This window comes from Mastigoproctus giganteus, chromosome 13 (assembly GCF_048544385.1).
Source record: "Mastigoproctus giganteus isolate SK-2022 chromosome 13, ASM4854438v1, whole genome shotgun sequence".
In the NCBI taxonomy this organism is placed as follows: domain Eukaryota; kingdom Metazoa; phylum Arthropoda; class Arachnida; order Uropygi; family Thelyphonidae; genus Mastigoproctus; species Mastigoproctus giganteus.
In genome coordinates, this window is record NC_143587.1 from 172,545,839 (window position 1) to 172,561,594 (window position 15,756).

Genomic DNA, 15,756 nt, shown 5'->3' on the forward strand with positions numbered 1-15,756 from the left:
TAGAATGCCCAGATTTTAATAATACATTTTATCACTTTTACCCATCTGACTGAGCCTTATACTTTATCAGACAGATTTTATCAGACAATTACCACATATGCAGATGTTTTTAAATTTTTACAAACTATTAATATTTACTGATATATATATAATATTGAACATTTATATTTAGCCACACTGTTTTACTCGATTTTATGTATTTACCGATTTTGAGGTAATATCAGAAGGGATATCAGAAGCCTCTGCTCGCAGACCATACTGGAACCATGCCATAATAAGTGATACGACAATTCCACACAACAGACCACACAACTCTCATTGACAAGAAGGAAATGGCTATTTTCCTGATTGACATAGCAGTGCTATGTCAATCAGGAAGTTTTTCGAAAACATACGAAAAACAGACAATAATAATAGTAACCAGAAACAACCAAGCACCCCATGCACTTGGTCCCAGTCACCAGATGGAAATATTTCCATTATAATAATAATTATAATAATCCAAATTATAATAATGGTTTAATTATAATAATCCAAAAAGTAAAAACTAATATCATTGACCCAGGTTTGAATCCCACTGAAGTGGGGGCGGATAAATAAATAAAAATAAAAAATAATCCAAAAATAATAATAAATCAGTATCGTGGACCTGGGTTTGAATTCCACCGCAAGGAAAAAAATCCCAAAAGTCGCTTCATTGGAAGCTAAAGCAGGTCCACCTCCACAGCTGGATGGAGGTGTGAAGTAGCAATTGTGAACATGCTGCATTGAGTGTGGTGCAAGGTAAAGTAACTCGCTTTCAGGCATTAGGTAGGTTAGGTTCAAAAAGTCAGAGACAGGCTCCTGCAGATGAAGGAACGAGTAGTGCTGTCTTGTGTTTGGCTACCACAACTGAAGGGCAAGCTCGTCCAGCCCAACTGACTGGAAGTGCTTCCTGTGCAACTGCACTAGTGACCACCCATGGGGAAAGAAGCCAACACACGAAGCATCGAAATGAATATGTTAATCATGTGAACATACTACGAAGTAACCAAACTAGAGACAGACGTGACAGTGTACAGGGTGAATCTACACACAAAGTGGTAGATTCCTGAATGTGCAGGCTACCGAACAGCGAATAGCAGACTAGAGATAGTCAAGAAGAACCTGATAGCTATTGCAATCTTGGAAAAAAATCAAGCAGGATGTGAGCAAACAACTACAAACAATAATGAATACAGACATAATCGAACCAGAACTGGAGGAGGAAAAACAAGAACTACAACCCAGAGAAGCTGAAATGTAAACAGACAAGATTGTGATATCCAGAATAGAAGAGTGGAAGAAAGCACTAGCAGAATTCAAGGGAATGGACCCCACAAAGACTCATACCATACCGAAACAGAGACGAAACAGAATCCTTTGGCATGCTACAGACTAATACTCAACCACAATGAAGTAACACTAGACACCATCCGCACAGCCATTTACTGTGCCTCTGTAGCAGCCACTAGGATGAATGGAAGGGCAACCAGAGAACAACATTACATAAAATGCAAAGACTAGAAACCACCAGCCTGGGAAAGAAGACAGCAGAATATAGAAGAGACTGACCCAGTACTATCCTCAAGAAAGACAACATCCACAGCACACAAGAGCTATATTTGGAGGATCGAAGAATACCTGGACACAGCAGGAACTCCTGTCACTCAGAAAGAGACTTCACCTTTACAGAGAAAAACAGATAACAGGATATTTGATGAAAACCGGAGAGCCTTCTACAGGAAATTCGGACAAGACTAAAAGGAAGGCAAATTCTGTCATCTCTTGTAGGTTCTTGGTTTTCTTTCTTTCTAGATCTATCCAAGGGCCATTATGGCTAACTTCAAGAACCTACAAGAGATGACAGAATAGGGGAAGAAATACAACAGTATATTAGGAAATCCCATAACTGGTGAACTCCAGGAATAGATAACATCCACAACTACTGGTACAAGAAATTCAGCTGCATACACAGGCACATAGCAGAGCAGTTGACTCAGATAATAAAGAACCCTGACACAATCCCCGAGTCTGACTCAAGGAATAATGGCATGAAGTTATACACTGAAAGAACAGAATTCATAGGATACCTAGTTCCTGAGCAACTCGACGCTGTCACCCCTCTCGCTAATGGACGACCCCACTGCTTGGCAGGTATATAGGTACACTGCATTTACATAGATGGCAATTCGATGTTAGTATGGATAAATGTTGTGAGTTAATGGACTTTGAAAGACGGATGATAGCGGGTCCCTGATGCATGGGTCACTCTATCGCAGAGGTAGTAGAGAAATTACACTATCCCTGTTCAACAGTATCAAGAGTGTATTGGGATATGGCATTTTTGTAATAACATCAACTCGTGGATAGCACATTGGGCAGAGAAAGGTGGTGGATGAACATGGTCGTCGATGTCTGTCTTGCATTGTTTCAGCCAACCGGAGAGAGATAGTGGCACAAATCACTACCGAATTCAACGAGAGAGAGAGAGGTGCCAGAAACGTCTCCACCAAGACCATCAGGTAATCATTAGATGCAATAGGTTATGGGAGTTGCCGACCCACCGTAATTCCATTGCTAACACCACAACACTGGACTCTACGCCTCAACTGCACTGGGCCTTGGATGACTGGAGATGAGTCTGATGAGTCCTGTTTCCAGTTATTTCGAGTGGAAGGGAGGGTGTGAATCTCGTGGAAACCGCACAAAGCTATGAACCCATCATATCAACAATGAACTGTTCAGGCGGTTGGTAATGATCTGGCGCGTGTTCAACTGGCACTCGTTGGGACATGGCTAACATTGGTTCACGACAGTTATCAGGGTGAGCTACTGCAACAAGATATAGGAAAAATTGAGTTGATGGGCTGAGAAATGACAGTTGAAGTTTAACAATGACAAATGCAAGATACTGCACATGGGTAGCAGTAACCTCAGAGTAACTTATCAACTGTGTGGTACTGTACTCGGGGGGGGGGGGGAAATGAAACAGACCTGGAGGTAATTGTGCAGTCAGATATGAAATTGTCCTGGCAGCACACATGCTGCCAGGACAGCTCATGGTGTTTTGTGTCAATGATATATAGAAACGTTGCTAGCAGGGATAATGAGGTGATTATCCCTTTATATAAAACCATGGTTAGGATGTATATTGAGTACTGTATACAGGACTGGAGTCCTCACTTTAGGAAGGATGTAGATCTGCTGGAATGCATGTTAAGAAGGGCAACCACATTGGTGAAGGGAACCAAAGAGTGCTCTTACCAAGAATAAGTTCTGCAAATTGTAGTGGCTGGAGCCTAGGCACCTGCATGTTGATCTGATTGAGGTGTATAAGGCCTTGAATGGTTTGGGCAATCTGAATGGAATTCTTCCTCTTGCTCAAATTATGCACCTGAGAGGCATAAATTCAAAATGAGGAAAGACAGTTGTAGAATAGATCTGCAGAAATTTGCTTTATCCAGTGGGTGGTTGATTGCTGGAAAGTTCTTCCATCTGTCGTCGTGAAAGTTAATAGCTTAAATAAATTCAAGGAAGAACTGGACAGACTTTTGGAGCAGATGGAGAAGAAGAATGGGAAGTGGTTTTTTTTTTTTTTTTTTTGGTTGATGAGCTTGCTTTCTTGCATCATATGCTTAATGCTAATTTATTTTTTTCATTATTCTACAGATGTCATATGGAGCAGATGATGTTTGTGAATCACATTATGACAAAGCTGTTTTTTTCTGATAAAACAGTTTTATAAGCAGTGCATCTATCTTTAGATAGATAGATTGCCATGCTAGAGTTCAGATTGTTCGGTGTATATTTGCTTTTTATAGCTCTCTCTCTCTCTCTGTGTGCCTGTCATATGCTATATTCATCTGGTTTACTTGCTATCCTCACGATGGTATCACTCTATTAAATTTTATTTTGTGTTGTGTTGACGAGGGTGTTCTGGTCGCGTTAGAAAACAGTCCAGCGCATCAGTCTCGAAAAATGTGCGAAATGTGAAATGTTCAATAATCTTTCTAAAACGGCACATGATCTAGCCAAGGAAGATGCCTTTGTGTGTGCTAGATGTCTAGAGTGTCAAGAAATTAGGAACCAACTCAGTGTTCTGATGGCTGTCTATGAGCGCCTTGAGGTGTAGGGTAAATGCCCTTGAAGAAATTAATGAGGGGCCCCACCATCAGCTGCTCAGCTCAATGGCAGAGCTCACTCCTGTGCATCAGGCAACACAGAGGCAATCTCCAAGGCTGAATGCACTGTTCCCAAAGGAACTAGGTGACTATTGTCAGGGAGACTGGGAATATAATATGCAAGAAGCATAGGTGGAACAGGACCAGGGTATGTCTGCCAGGGACAAAAGTTGAAGTTTTAGAGCAGATATCATCTTTTAAGGGCACGAAAGATCATATCGTTGTACATGTTCGAACTAATGACATTAAGAATAAGAGATCTGCAGATTTAGTCAACAAGTACAGGACGATGTTACAATAACTGAAGAGAAACGTACCAACTGTGTGGTAGTACAGTCAGGGAAGTGGAAAGTGAAAAAGCCCTGGGGGTAATTGCGCTGTGAAATATGAAGTTTGCTGAGCAGTGCAGGCAGGTTATGGAGTCTTGTAAATTATATATATGAATTTTGCTTGCAGGGACAGGGAGGTGATTATCCCGTTATACAAGGCAATGGTCAGACCACACCTAGAGTACTGTGTACAGGTCTGGAGGCCTCATTTTAGCAAAGTATTAGAGTTGCTAGAATAAGTACAAAGAAGGAGAACAAAGGGGTGCTCTTACGAAGATAGGCTTAAGTTCTGCAAATTGTAGTGCCTGGAGAGTAGGCACCTGTGAGGTGATTAAGGCCTTGGGTTGAGCAAGCTGAATGTTGATGGGATTCTTCCTCTTGCTCAGATTAAGAACCTGAGGGGATACAGTTTCAAATTGAGGAAAGACAGTTGTAGAATAGATGTGCAGAAATTTGCGTTTAGCCAGTGGGTAGTTGATTGGTGGAACAGACCATCTTTTGTTATGGAAGTTGATAGCCTAAATAAATTTAAGGCTGAATTGGACAGACATTTGGAACGATTGGGTGCTGAAAGTAGGGTTTTTTTTTTTTTTTTTTTGCTTATTCTGCATAAGCCTGCTTTCTTGCATCGTATGCCTCTAAAAATAGTGCATGTACACTTGTGAACAACAATGCTAGAAATTTGGTAAATAAATTTGATGAATTTGAGACATTAATCAAAACTTCAAAGGCAGATATTGTTGGGATAACACAGATATAAGGAACGCAGAACTGGAATTTGGGGAATACAATGTGTATAGGAAGGGAGGAGGGGTTATGCTATTGGTTAAGAAACACATAAAATCCAATAAAGTACAGCCAGTTGACATGGCTGCATAGCGCAGTGTCGAATCAGTTTCGTGTGACATAAGTACTGGTATAGGAAAATTGAGAGTAGGAGTGTGTTATAGGCCTAATGACTCTGATCAGTATAATAAACATATTGTACAGAGAAATAGCATGGGCCAGTAAATCAGTGCGTCTTATAATGGAGGATTTTAATTTCCCAGTTGTTGACTGGAATTTGTGGGTTAGTCACTAGCAGGGCTTTTGTGGATTTATTGGATGATTGTTTTCTACAGCAGCATGTTAGAGAGACTACGAGAGAGAGTAATACTCTTGATCTGATTATCAGTGGTGATTCTTCATGCATTAAGAATCTGCAGATAAATGAACGACTAGGCGGCAGTGATCACAGTGTGCTGACGTGGGATTTGCTCAAAGAGGTAACTACCATCAGGGGTAAAGGGGAAGGGTTTTTGCTTTTGTACAGGTGACTACAGGTGGTCTGGGACAGTATTTAAATCCTATACTGTGGGAACAACAGCAAATTCAAAATGGGAAGCACTCAAAGAATTAATCTCGGAAGCTACTAGGCTTTTCATACCAACTAAGAAATATTGTTCAGGATTTAGTCCTAAATAGATGTCAGATAAACCAATTAGACATGTGGCAGAGAAAAAAAATGCATAGGATATCTAGAAATTAACAGGTGACACTGAAGCCTATGATAGATATAAGCTGGTCTGTAACCAAGTCACAAAGGAGATTAGGCAGGCAATGTCAGAAAGAATGAAAAGAAAATCAGCAAAGAGTTCTTTACTTATGTAAACTCTTGGAGGATGGAGATGAATCAGATTGGTTCACTTGATATCAATGGTTCAACTTTTGATGATCCTGCTCAGGTAGCTAACAAATTAAATGAATATTTTGCATCTACATTCACACATGAGGAGTTATTCAGGAAGGGAATGCCAGAGGTGTATTAAACTCGGACAGTAAGCTAGATAATCTTGTAATATCTGAGAGTAAAGTGGAGGAGAAATTGTTGAAGATTAACATAAGAAAGGCACCTGGGGTGGATGGAATCTGTCTGGTTATGTTAAAGGAGGCTGCAAAGGAAGTAAGGAAACCCATAATTATGAACGATTCCTTGGACTCAGGGGAGATACCCATGGACTGGAGATGTGCAAATGTGACCCCAATCCACAAAAGGAGAAACAGGTAATTACAGACCTGTTAGTTTAACTTCTGTTCCAAAGAAATTAATGGAGGTACCGTTGAAAGAAGTATTGCAGGATCATCTACACAAGACATCAGTTATAGATCGGATACAGTTTGGGTTTGTTAAGGAGAAGTCTTCTTGTCTGACCAATTTGAATGGATAATATCATGTGGTCACAAAGGAACTGTATGCAATGAATTATTTCAGTATCATATATTTGGATCTTAGAAAGGCTTTTGATACTGTTGCGCATGGAAGACTACTGCACATATTAGAGCAGTGTGGAATCGAAGGCAAATTGCTGTTATGGATAAAGGGATGGTTGAGTTGGATAAGACAGAGTGGTAATCAATGGGTACTGCTCTTCATGGACTGATGTTATTAGTGGAGTCAACCAGGGTTCAGTATTGGGTCCATTGTTGTTTTCTGTATTTATTAATGATATTGATGATGGTATATCAGGCTTAATGTTTGCAGACGATACGAAGGTTGGTAGGGTTGTGAATGACACTAAGTACGCTGTTGCAACAGGATTTGGAAAAGTTGAGCAGGTGGGCTTGAGAAGTGGCAACTGAAGTTTAACATTGACAAATGTAAAGTACTGCATATGGGAAGCAGTAACCCCCAGAGTAATGTATCAACTGTGATACTATACTGACAGTGGTAGAGAGTGAAAATGACTTGGGGGGGTAATCGTGCAGGCAGATATGAAGTTTTCTGAACAGTGCAGACAGTCTTCGAGAGTAGTTCGTGGTGTCTTGTCAATGATATACAGGATATAGGAGATTTCACCTTGTATAAGGCAATGGTCAGGCCAGATCTTGAGTACTGTATACAGGTCTGGAGGCCTCTTATTAAGAATGTTGTAGTGCTATTGGAACAAGTACAGAGAAGGGCAACAAGATTAGTGAATTCAACAAAGAGTTGCTCTTACGAAGAAAGGCTTAAGTTTTGCAAATTACAGTGTCTGGAGGCTAGGCACCTGCGAAGTGATCTGATTGAGGTGTATAAAGGTTTGAATGGTCTGAGCATGCTCAGTGTTGATGGGATTGTTCCTCTTTCTCAGAATATTCACCTTAGAGGGCATAAATTCAAATTGAGGAAAGACAGTCGTTGAATAGATGTGTTGAAGTTTGCATTTAGCCAACATGTGGTTGATTGCTCGAACAAATTTCCATCTGTCGTAGAAGTTGATAGCTTAAATAGATTCAAGGCAGAACTAGAAAAACATTTGGAGCGAGTGGATGGGTGAAATAAGAAGGGTGTGTTGTGTTTTTTTTTTGCCAATGCTATATAAGTTTTCTTTCTTGTATCATATGCTTTTGCTAATGCTAAAAGTGGGTTTTTTTTTTCTTCTTTTTTCGTTATTGATGCTGTATAAGCTTGCTTTCTTGCATAATATGCTATTTCTAATTTACATTTTCATTATCCTACAGATGTAATATGGGGCAGATGATGTTCGTGAATCACATTAGGACAAAGCTGTTTTTTTTTTCTGATAAAACAGTTATATAAGCATGCATGAATCTTTAGATAGATAGATTGCCATGTTAGAGTTCAGATTGTTCGGTGTATGTTTGCTTTTTATATCTCTCTCTTTCTCCCCCCCCCCCCCCGTGTGTGCACTTGTCATTTGCTATATTCATCTGGTTTACTTGCTATCTTCGCGATGGTATCACTCTCTTAAATTTTATTTTGTGTTAGTTTGTAGTCTGAATATCATTCAAAATGATAATATCATTTGAAATCTTACTGCTGCTTGATAGTCATTCTCTAAATGTAGGCATCCTCTAAATGCACAGTTTTAGTTACAACTAATCTGTATTTATGATGGTATTTAAAATTTGAATATGGCTATAGTGTATCAACATCATCTGCCCCATATTACATCTGTAGGATAATGAAAATGTAAATTAGAAATAGCATATTATGCAAGAAAGCAAGCTTATACAGCATCAATAACGAAAAAAGAAAAAAAAAAATGGGCTTAGAGGGGACCAGGTATCCTGTGTGTTATCAGACACTCAGCCTAAAACACTGATGGATCCAATATCTCTCTATTACAGTACAGAAGATTTAGAAGTCCGGTTGGCCTGCCTCCCTAAAATCCACTCATGCACACCTTCTCGATGGTAAGCCCTGTTACGTCACTTAGGTGGCAACGAACGTGTAGACTGGTTCTCTTCAAGACGCCTGGTCAGCGTGAAGAGGAAAAGACCAAACCCTCCAGCAATGAGATTAGAAAGAATACTTAATGAGAATCAACCGAAAGAGCAAGCTGGCTTTAGGACGGGATCCTCAACTATGGATCACCTTCACGTAATATCACAGCTAATGGAGAAAGCAAATGAATATAAAACACCATTATGCCTGGCATTTGTGGATTATGAAAAGGCATTTGACTCCATACAGGAGTCAAATGCCTTTGAGGAAGGCATTTGAGGAAGCATAAGGCAATGTTTCGGGCACTGGAAAGACAAGGCATAGATACTCCATATATTATGATTTTGAAGAAAATATATGAGAGTGCTACATCCTTTATTAGACTAGACAAAGACAGTAGCAAATTTAAAATCGAGAAAGGAGTTCGACAAGGAGACACAATATCGCCGAAGCTGTTTACTGCTGCCCTTGAGGAAGCTTTCAGATTAGACTGGTCGCAGAAAGGAGTCAATGTGAATGGAGAGTACCTAAACCATTTACGATTTGCAGATGACATTGTGGTCATAAGCCACAATCCCAAAGAATTAGAGGAAAATCTTAATCAGTTATGCACAGTTAGTAAGGATTTTGGACTAAAGATGAATATGGCTAAAACAAAAGTAATGATGAACAAGTATGCCACAGAAAGGGAAATAATGATTGAAGGAGCAGTAATTGAAAAGGTGGAGTAATATACTTATCTGGGACAAGTTATTAGCTGTAATAATGATAAATGGCTGGAAGTCAAGAGAAGAATAAATTTTGGATGGATAGCATTCAGGAAATGCAGTCACATACTGAAGAGCAATATCCCAGTTTGTCTGAAACGTAAAATAATGAATCAATGTATACTCCCCACCATGACTTATGGAAGTGAAACTTGGGCACTCACCAAAAGAATGGAAGAGAAGCTAAGAACTACACAGCGAAGAATGGAACGAATTATATTGGGAATCAGACTGTTAGATAAGAAGAGAAACACATGGATTAGGCAGCAAACTCAAGTAAAGGACATTCTTATCAAAACTAAAGAACTAAAATGGTCTTGGGCAGGACACATAACTCGAAGACATGATGACAGGTGGACTAAGAAAATAACAGAATGGTACCCAAGAGGAGCTAGAAGAAAACCTGGAAGACAAAGGCGGAGATGGATAGATGAAATTCATGAGTTTTTGAGTAGGATGCACTGGCCAAATGGATGGCCAGTGCTCAAAACAGAAGGAACTGGAAAGTTGCTGGAGAGGCCTTCATCCTGCAGTGGATTGAAAATGGCTGATTATGATGATGATGTATCAATATAAACTTTTAAAATTACGGTTAGTTATTTAGGAAAGAGTTAGTTAATGAACTTGCTTTTTGTTCTTGTTATGTAACCTGTTTAACTTATTTTTTAACCTTATTATCACAGTGCTTAATTTTACTTGCAAAAATGTCTTTTATATCTCTCTCTTACAGACACATGCATTATCCACCAGAAACAGCCAGTATTATGTTGATTGCCCGCATGATAGCCACTGTAAAGCAGGTATGCATTCCTTCATCATTTCAAAATATTACAAGCCCAGTTAATTTTTATAACTTTCTCCAACTGTTCAATAGCTAATAGCTGTTTCATTTTCTGTATTCGTAATATGTTACATGGAACTCTGGTATAGCAGTGGTACACAATCTGTGATCTGTAGATCCTTTGTGGTCCCCTAAGTATTTCTCAGGGCTCCACAGTGTGTTACCCAAAGTTTTTTTTAATAACTTCTTACTTGTAAATTATAACTGTAGTACACCTATTAACTGTGGAGCAGGATAAACAATTAAGTTGCCATTTTCTGGTATAAAATATAAAAGCAGCAACAAATAAAATGACATTTTGATTGTGAAAAAGTATCAAAATGTGACTTGCCTTAATATTATTTGCATTCAATTTAGTATTAGCAATGGCCACGTGTGCAAGGAAGCCAAGATGCATGGCTTATGCTGTACCAGGCAAAAAAAAAAAAAATAGTATAATAATAAGAAAATTTTAAAAAATAAAAAATTAATAAGAGAAAAGGAAATAGACAACTTATGCATTTCCCTCCTCACATGAGTAATTATCTACCTGACCTTTGAATTTCCTCAAACTGTCAGCCTTTAACACCCATGTAAATAACTTATTCCATTAATTTAGAACTTGTTGACTAAAATAAAACTTCCTGCAATCTAGTTGTTGTTATTTGGTTTTTAGGAGCATTAGCAACTAAGGCCATATTGTTCCGGGATATGCGGTGGTCATTCCCTGACCTTTCCGCATCCTCCGTATTTGGTGGTGATGGGCTCGAACCCCCGGTCTAATCAAGAAGCGTGTGCTACACACTGCTGCTCCTTCCCACCTGGCTACGGAGGCGCCTCTGCAATCTAGTCTGAACATCTCCCCCCCCCATAACGTGAATTTATGGCCACTAGCTCTAGAATCACTAGTCATTGATTTCATCCTCATTCATTTGACTTATGCCTCTAGGAGCCTTAAACACCTCAATCAAGTCTCCTGAAAGGTGCCTAGTTTCCAAGCTCTGCAACCCACACATTCGAAGTCTTTCCTCATATGGACACCCTTTTGTCAGTCTCACCAGGTGAGTTACCTGTCTTTGGACCCTTTCAAGAAGCACAATGTCTTTCTTTAGGTATGGTCTCCATTCTTGAACACAGTATTCCAAGTGTGGTATAACAACATCAATGAGCACAAAGTAGCGGTAGTATTGCCCCTCGCAGGAGAACTGAAGTGGATTATTCTCCAATGCAACAGTCTAAAAAAATGTGCAAAATGTGAAATGTTTGCAGACCTGTCTAGAACAGAACATGATTTAGCCAAGGAGGATGTCTTTGTGGGTGCTAAGTGCAGAGACTGTGAAGAAATTAGGCACCAACTCGGCATTCTGATGGGCATCTACGAGAGTTTCAGGTGTAGAGTTGACGCCCCTTAAAGAAATTAATATAAGTGCCCATCAAGCTCTCAGCTACCCAACTCAACGCCAGGGGGGACGAGGAATATATTATGCAAAAAAGATAGGAGGAACAGCACCAGGGTATGTCTGCCAGGGGCAAAAGTTGATGATGTTGTAGGGTAGATATCATCTTTTATTGTTGTACACATTGACAGTAATGACTTAAGAGTAAGAAATCTGCAGATTTACTTAACAAGTGCAAGTCAATGCTGAAAAAATGTCACAAGTTGGGGTTAAATTTGAAAGTGTCTGTAATTCTGCCTAGACATGATAGGAGGGCATTTATGATGAGAGCCTTGTCAGGCTATTCGACCCCGGAGAGATTGTACAAGGCTCATGGGGCAGAATTTTTTTTCAGCGTGGTCTTTGCTTGCAAACAGGAGAGTCTGCTTCTACAGGGATGGGATACACTTAAATAGAAAGGGTGCTAGAATATTTGCTGATTCTATTGAGGCAGTGTTAAGTGGGTCATAAAACTGCTGGCTTGGCAGGATTTACAGACCAAAAATTAATAGTGATTCTTACACTGCTTCTGTTGTAATGAGCAGCAGCCTAGAGAGCAAGTTGCTGGGGATTTCAAGAGCTGCTGGGAGTCATCATGGAATAAATAAATACATGGGTTGTGTTAGGATAACTAACAGTAAGAACAGATGCATTGTACACCAATGCTAGAAGTATAGTAAATAAATTTTGTGAATTTGAAGTGCTGATCAGAGCATCAAAGGCAGATATTATTGTTGGGATATCAGAGACATTGTAGTAGTAGTAGTGGCACATGATGCAAGAAAGCAAGTGTAGGAGCTTATGCAGCATCAGCCAAAAAAAAAAAAAAAAAAAAAAAAATCACACCATTCCCTCCAAATGCCTGTCCAGTTCCTCCTTAAATTTATTTAACCTATCAACTTCCACAACGACAGATGGAAGTTTGTTCCAGCAATTAACCACCCGCTGGCTAAAGGCAAATTTCCGCACATCTATTCTACATCTGTCCTTTCTTAATTTGAACTTATGTCCCCGTAGGTTGGTAATCTGAACAAGTGGAAGGATCCCATCAGAATTCAGCGTGCTCAACCCATTCAAGGCCTTATAGACCTCAATCAGATCACTGCGCAGGTGCCTAGTCTCCAGCCACTGCAATTTGCAGAACTTAAGCCTCTCTTGGTAAGAAAATCCCTTCATTCCCCTCACCAATCGTGTTGCTCTTCTCTGTACACGCTCAAGCAAATCTACATCCTTCCTAAAATGAGGCCTCCAGACCTGTACGCAGTACTCAAGGCGTGGCCTGACCATTGCCTTATACAGAGGGACAATCACCTCCTTTTCCCTGCTAGCAAAATTCCTATATATCATTGACAAAACCCCATGACCCGCCCTAGCAGCCTGTCTGCACTGCTCAGAAAACTTCATATCTGACTGCACAATTACTCCCAGGTCTTTTTCATTTTCTACCACCTTAAGTGTAGTACCACACAGTTGGTACGTTTCTCTGGGGTTACTTCTACCCATATGCAGTACTTTGCATTTGTCAAGGTTGAACTTCAGTTGCCACTTCTTAGCCCATCTGCCCAAATTATCTAGATCCTGTTGCAGTAGCACACTGCCATTACTGTCATTAACAACCCTGCCAACCTTTGTGTCATCTGCAAACTTCGACATTAAGCCTGATATACCTTCATCAATATCATTGATAAATACACAAAACAACAGTGGACCCAACACCGAACCCTGTGGGACTCCACTAATAACATTAGTCCACGAAGAGCAGCACCCATTGATTACCACCCTCTGTCTTCTCCCACTTAACCATCCTTTTATCCATTGTAGCAACTTACCCTTAATACCATTCTGCTCCAATTTGTACAGTAGTCTTCCATGCGCAACAGTGTCAAAAGCTTTCCTGAAATCCAAGTATGTGATATCAAAATTATTTTTTGCATCCAGTTCCTTTGTGACCGCATCATAATAACCAATCAAATTTGTCAGACAAGACTTTCCCTTAACAAACCCATGCTGTGTTTGAATTATTGCTGCAGTCTTGTCTAGATGATCCTGCAATGCATCTTTAACCAGCGACTCCATTATTTTACCCGGAACAGAAGTTAAACTAACTAATTGTGTTATAGGCCTAATGACTCTGATGAGTACAACGAACAGAAATAGTGGGCCAGCAAATCAGAATGTCTTGTAATGGGGGATTTTAACTTTCCAGGTATTGACTGGACTTGTGCTTTGGTCACTCACACGCTAGCAAGATCTTTGTGGATTTATTGGAGGATTGTTTTAGCATTAGTAGAGGCATATGATGCAAGAAAGCAAGCTTATGCAGCATCAGCAAAAAAAAAAAAAAAAAAACACACTCCCATTTCACCCCTCTGTTTGTTCCAAGTGCCTGTCCAGCTCAGTTTAAGTTTATTTAAGCTATCAACTTCCACAACAAAGGATGGAAGTCTGTTCCACCAACCAACCACCCACTGGCTAAAGGCAAACTTCCGCACATCTAATCTACATCTATCTTTCTTCAATTTGAATTTATGCCCTCTCAAATGATTATTCTGAGCAAGAGGAAGAATTCCATCAGCATTGAGCATGCTCAAACCATTCAAGGCTTTATACACCTCAATCAGATCACCTCGCAGGTGCCTATTCTCTAGACACTAATTTGCAAAATTTAAGCCTTTCTTCATAAGAGCAACCCTTTTTTTCCATTCACTAATCTTGTTTCCCTTCTCTGTACTCGTTTAGAATTCACCAATGGTGAATTCTAAATGGGAAGCCTTCAGGGACTTAAACATAGAGGCTACTAGGCTTTTCTTACCAACTGAGAAATACTGTTGAAGGTTCAGATCTAAATGGATGTAAGATGGATTAATGAGTCTTGGGGTGCATATAAATTATCAGATGACACAGAAACCTACTACAGATATAAGCTAGTATGTAATCAAGTCACAAAGGAGGTTAGGCAACAAAAGCAGATTACGAGGAATCTTTAGCAAAGGATTCAAAGGAAAACAGCAAAGAGTTCTTTACTTAGGTAAACTCTAGAAGGAAGGCACTGAATCAGATTGGTCCACTTAACATAGATGGTTCTTCTATTGATGATTCTACTCAAGTAGCTGATAAATTGAATGAGTATTTTTGCATCTACATTCACACATGAGGAGTTATTCAATGAAGTGATGCTGGAAGTTTACAGGGACCTAAGTGATTTGGTAATAACTGAGAGCAAAGTGGAGGAGAAATTGTTTGAAGTTAAAGAAAAAAAAAAAAAAATGCACCTTGGGAAGATGGAATCTATCCAGTTATTTTGATGGAGGCAGTAAGAGAAGTAAGCAAACCCTTAACCATAATTATGGGAGCATCTGTAGAGTTAGGGAAGGTCCCAGTGTACTGGAGATGTGCAAATGTATCCTCAATTCACAAAAAGAATGCAAAGGGTGACGCAAATAATTATAGACCTGTTAGCGATGATGACTAATTTTATAGGTGAAAGCTTGAAGTACTGTTGATTATCTATTAAGATTCTTAGCAAAGCTTATTATCTTATACTCGCCTCTAGATCCGTATTGGTTAGGGTTAAATTTACATAAAGGAAAGTAAATAGAGTAAAAGTATAAAGTAAAAGTTCCCAATTATATTAATAGATTAATTAACTTAAAAACATGTCTCTAGGAAGACGAAGTGCACCACTTTTTCCTGGTTGTCATTTATAAAATGACAACCAGGAAGCTTGCTCTTTCCGTTGATTCTCGTCAAGTATTCTTTATAATCTGTTAGTAATGACCCTTATGAACAACTTGTAGATGTGGTACAACAAGCTAAGTGGTCTGTAATTTCCAATTTCTGATTTATCTCCTTACTGATGCAGCAAAATTATGATTGCATTATTCCACTCCTTAGGCATCACGCCTTTCGTAATGTATTTTGTGAAGACTTGCCAGTTTCTGTGTCATGTCTCTTCCTTCTAATTTTAATAACTCTCTAATAACTTCATCTTCACC

General features: G+C 39.4%; 1 protein-coding gene across 1 annotated transcript in view; it reads left to right on the forward strand.

Moving 5' to 3' along the window:
- Smyd5 (SET and MYND domain containing, class 5) overlaps positions 1-15,756 on the forward strand; it is a 331,312-nt gene that overhangs the window by 95,984 nt on the left and 219,572 nt on the right. The window contains exon 4 of the mRNA XM_090387391.1: positions 10,236-10,305. Coding sequence (XP_090243517.1) covers positions 10,236-10,305 — 70 coding nt within the window. The remainder of the gene's footprint in view (positions 1-10,235; positions 10,306-15,756) is intronic.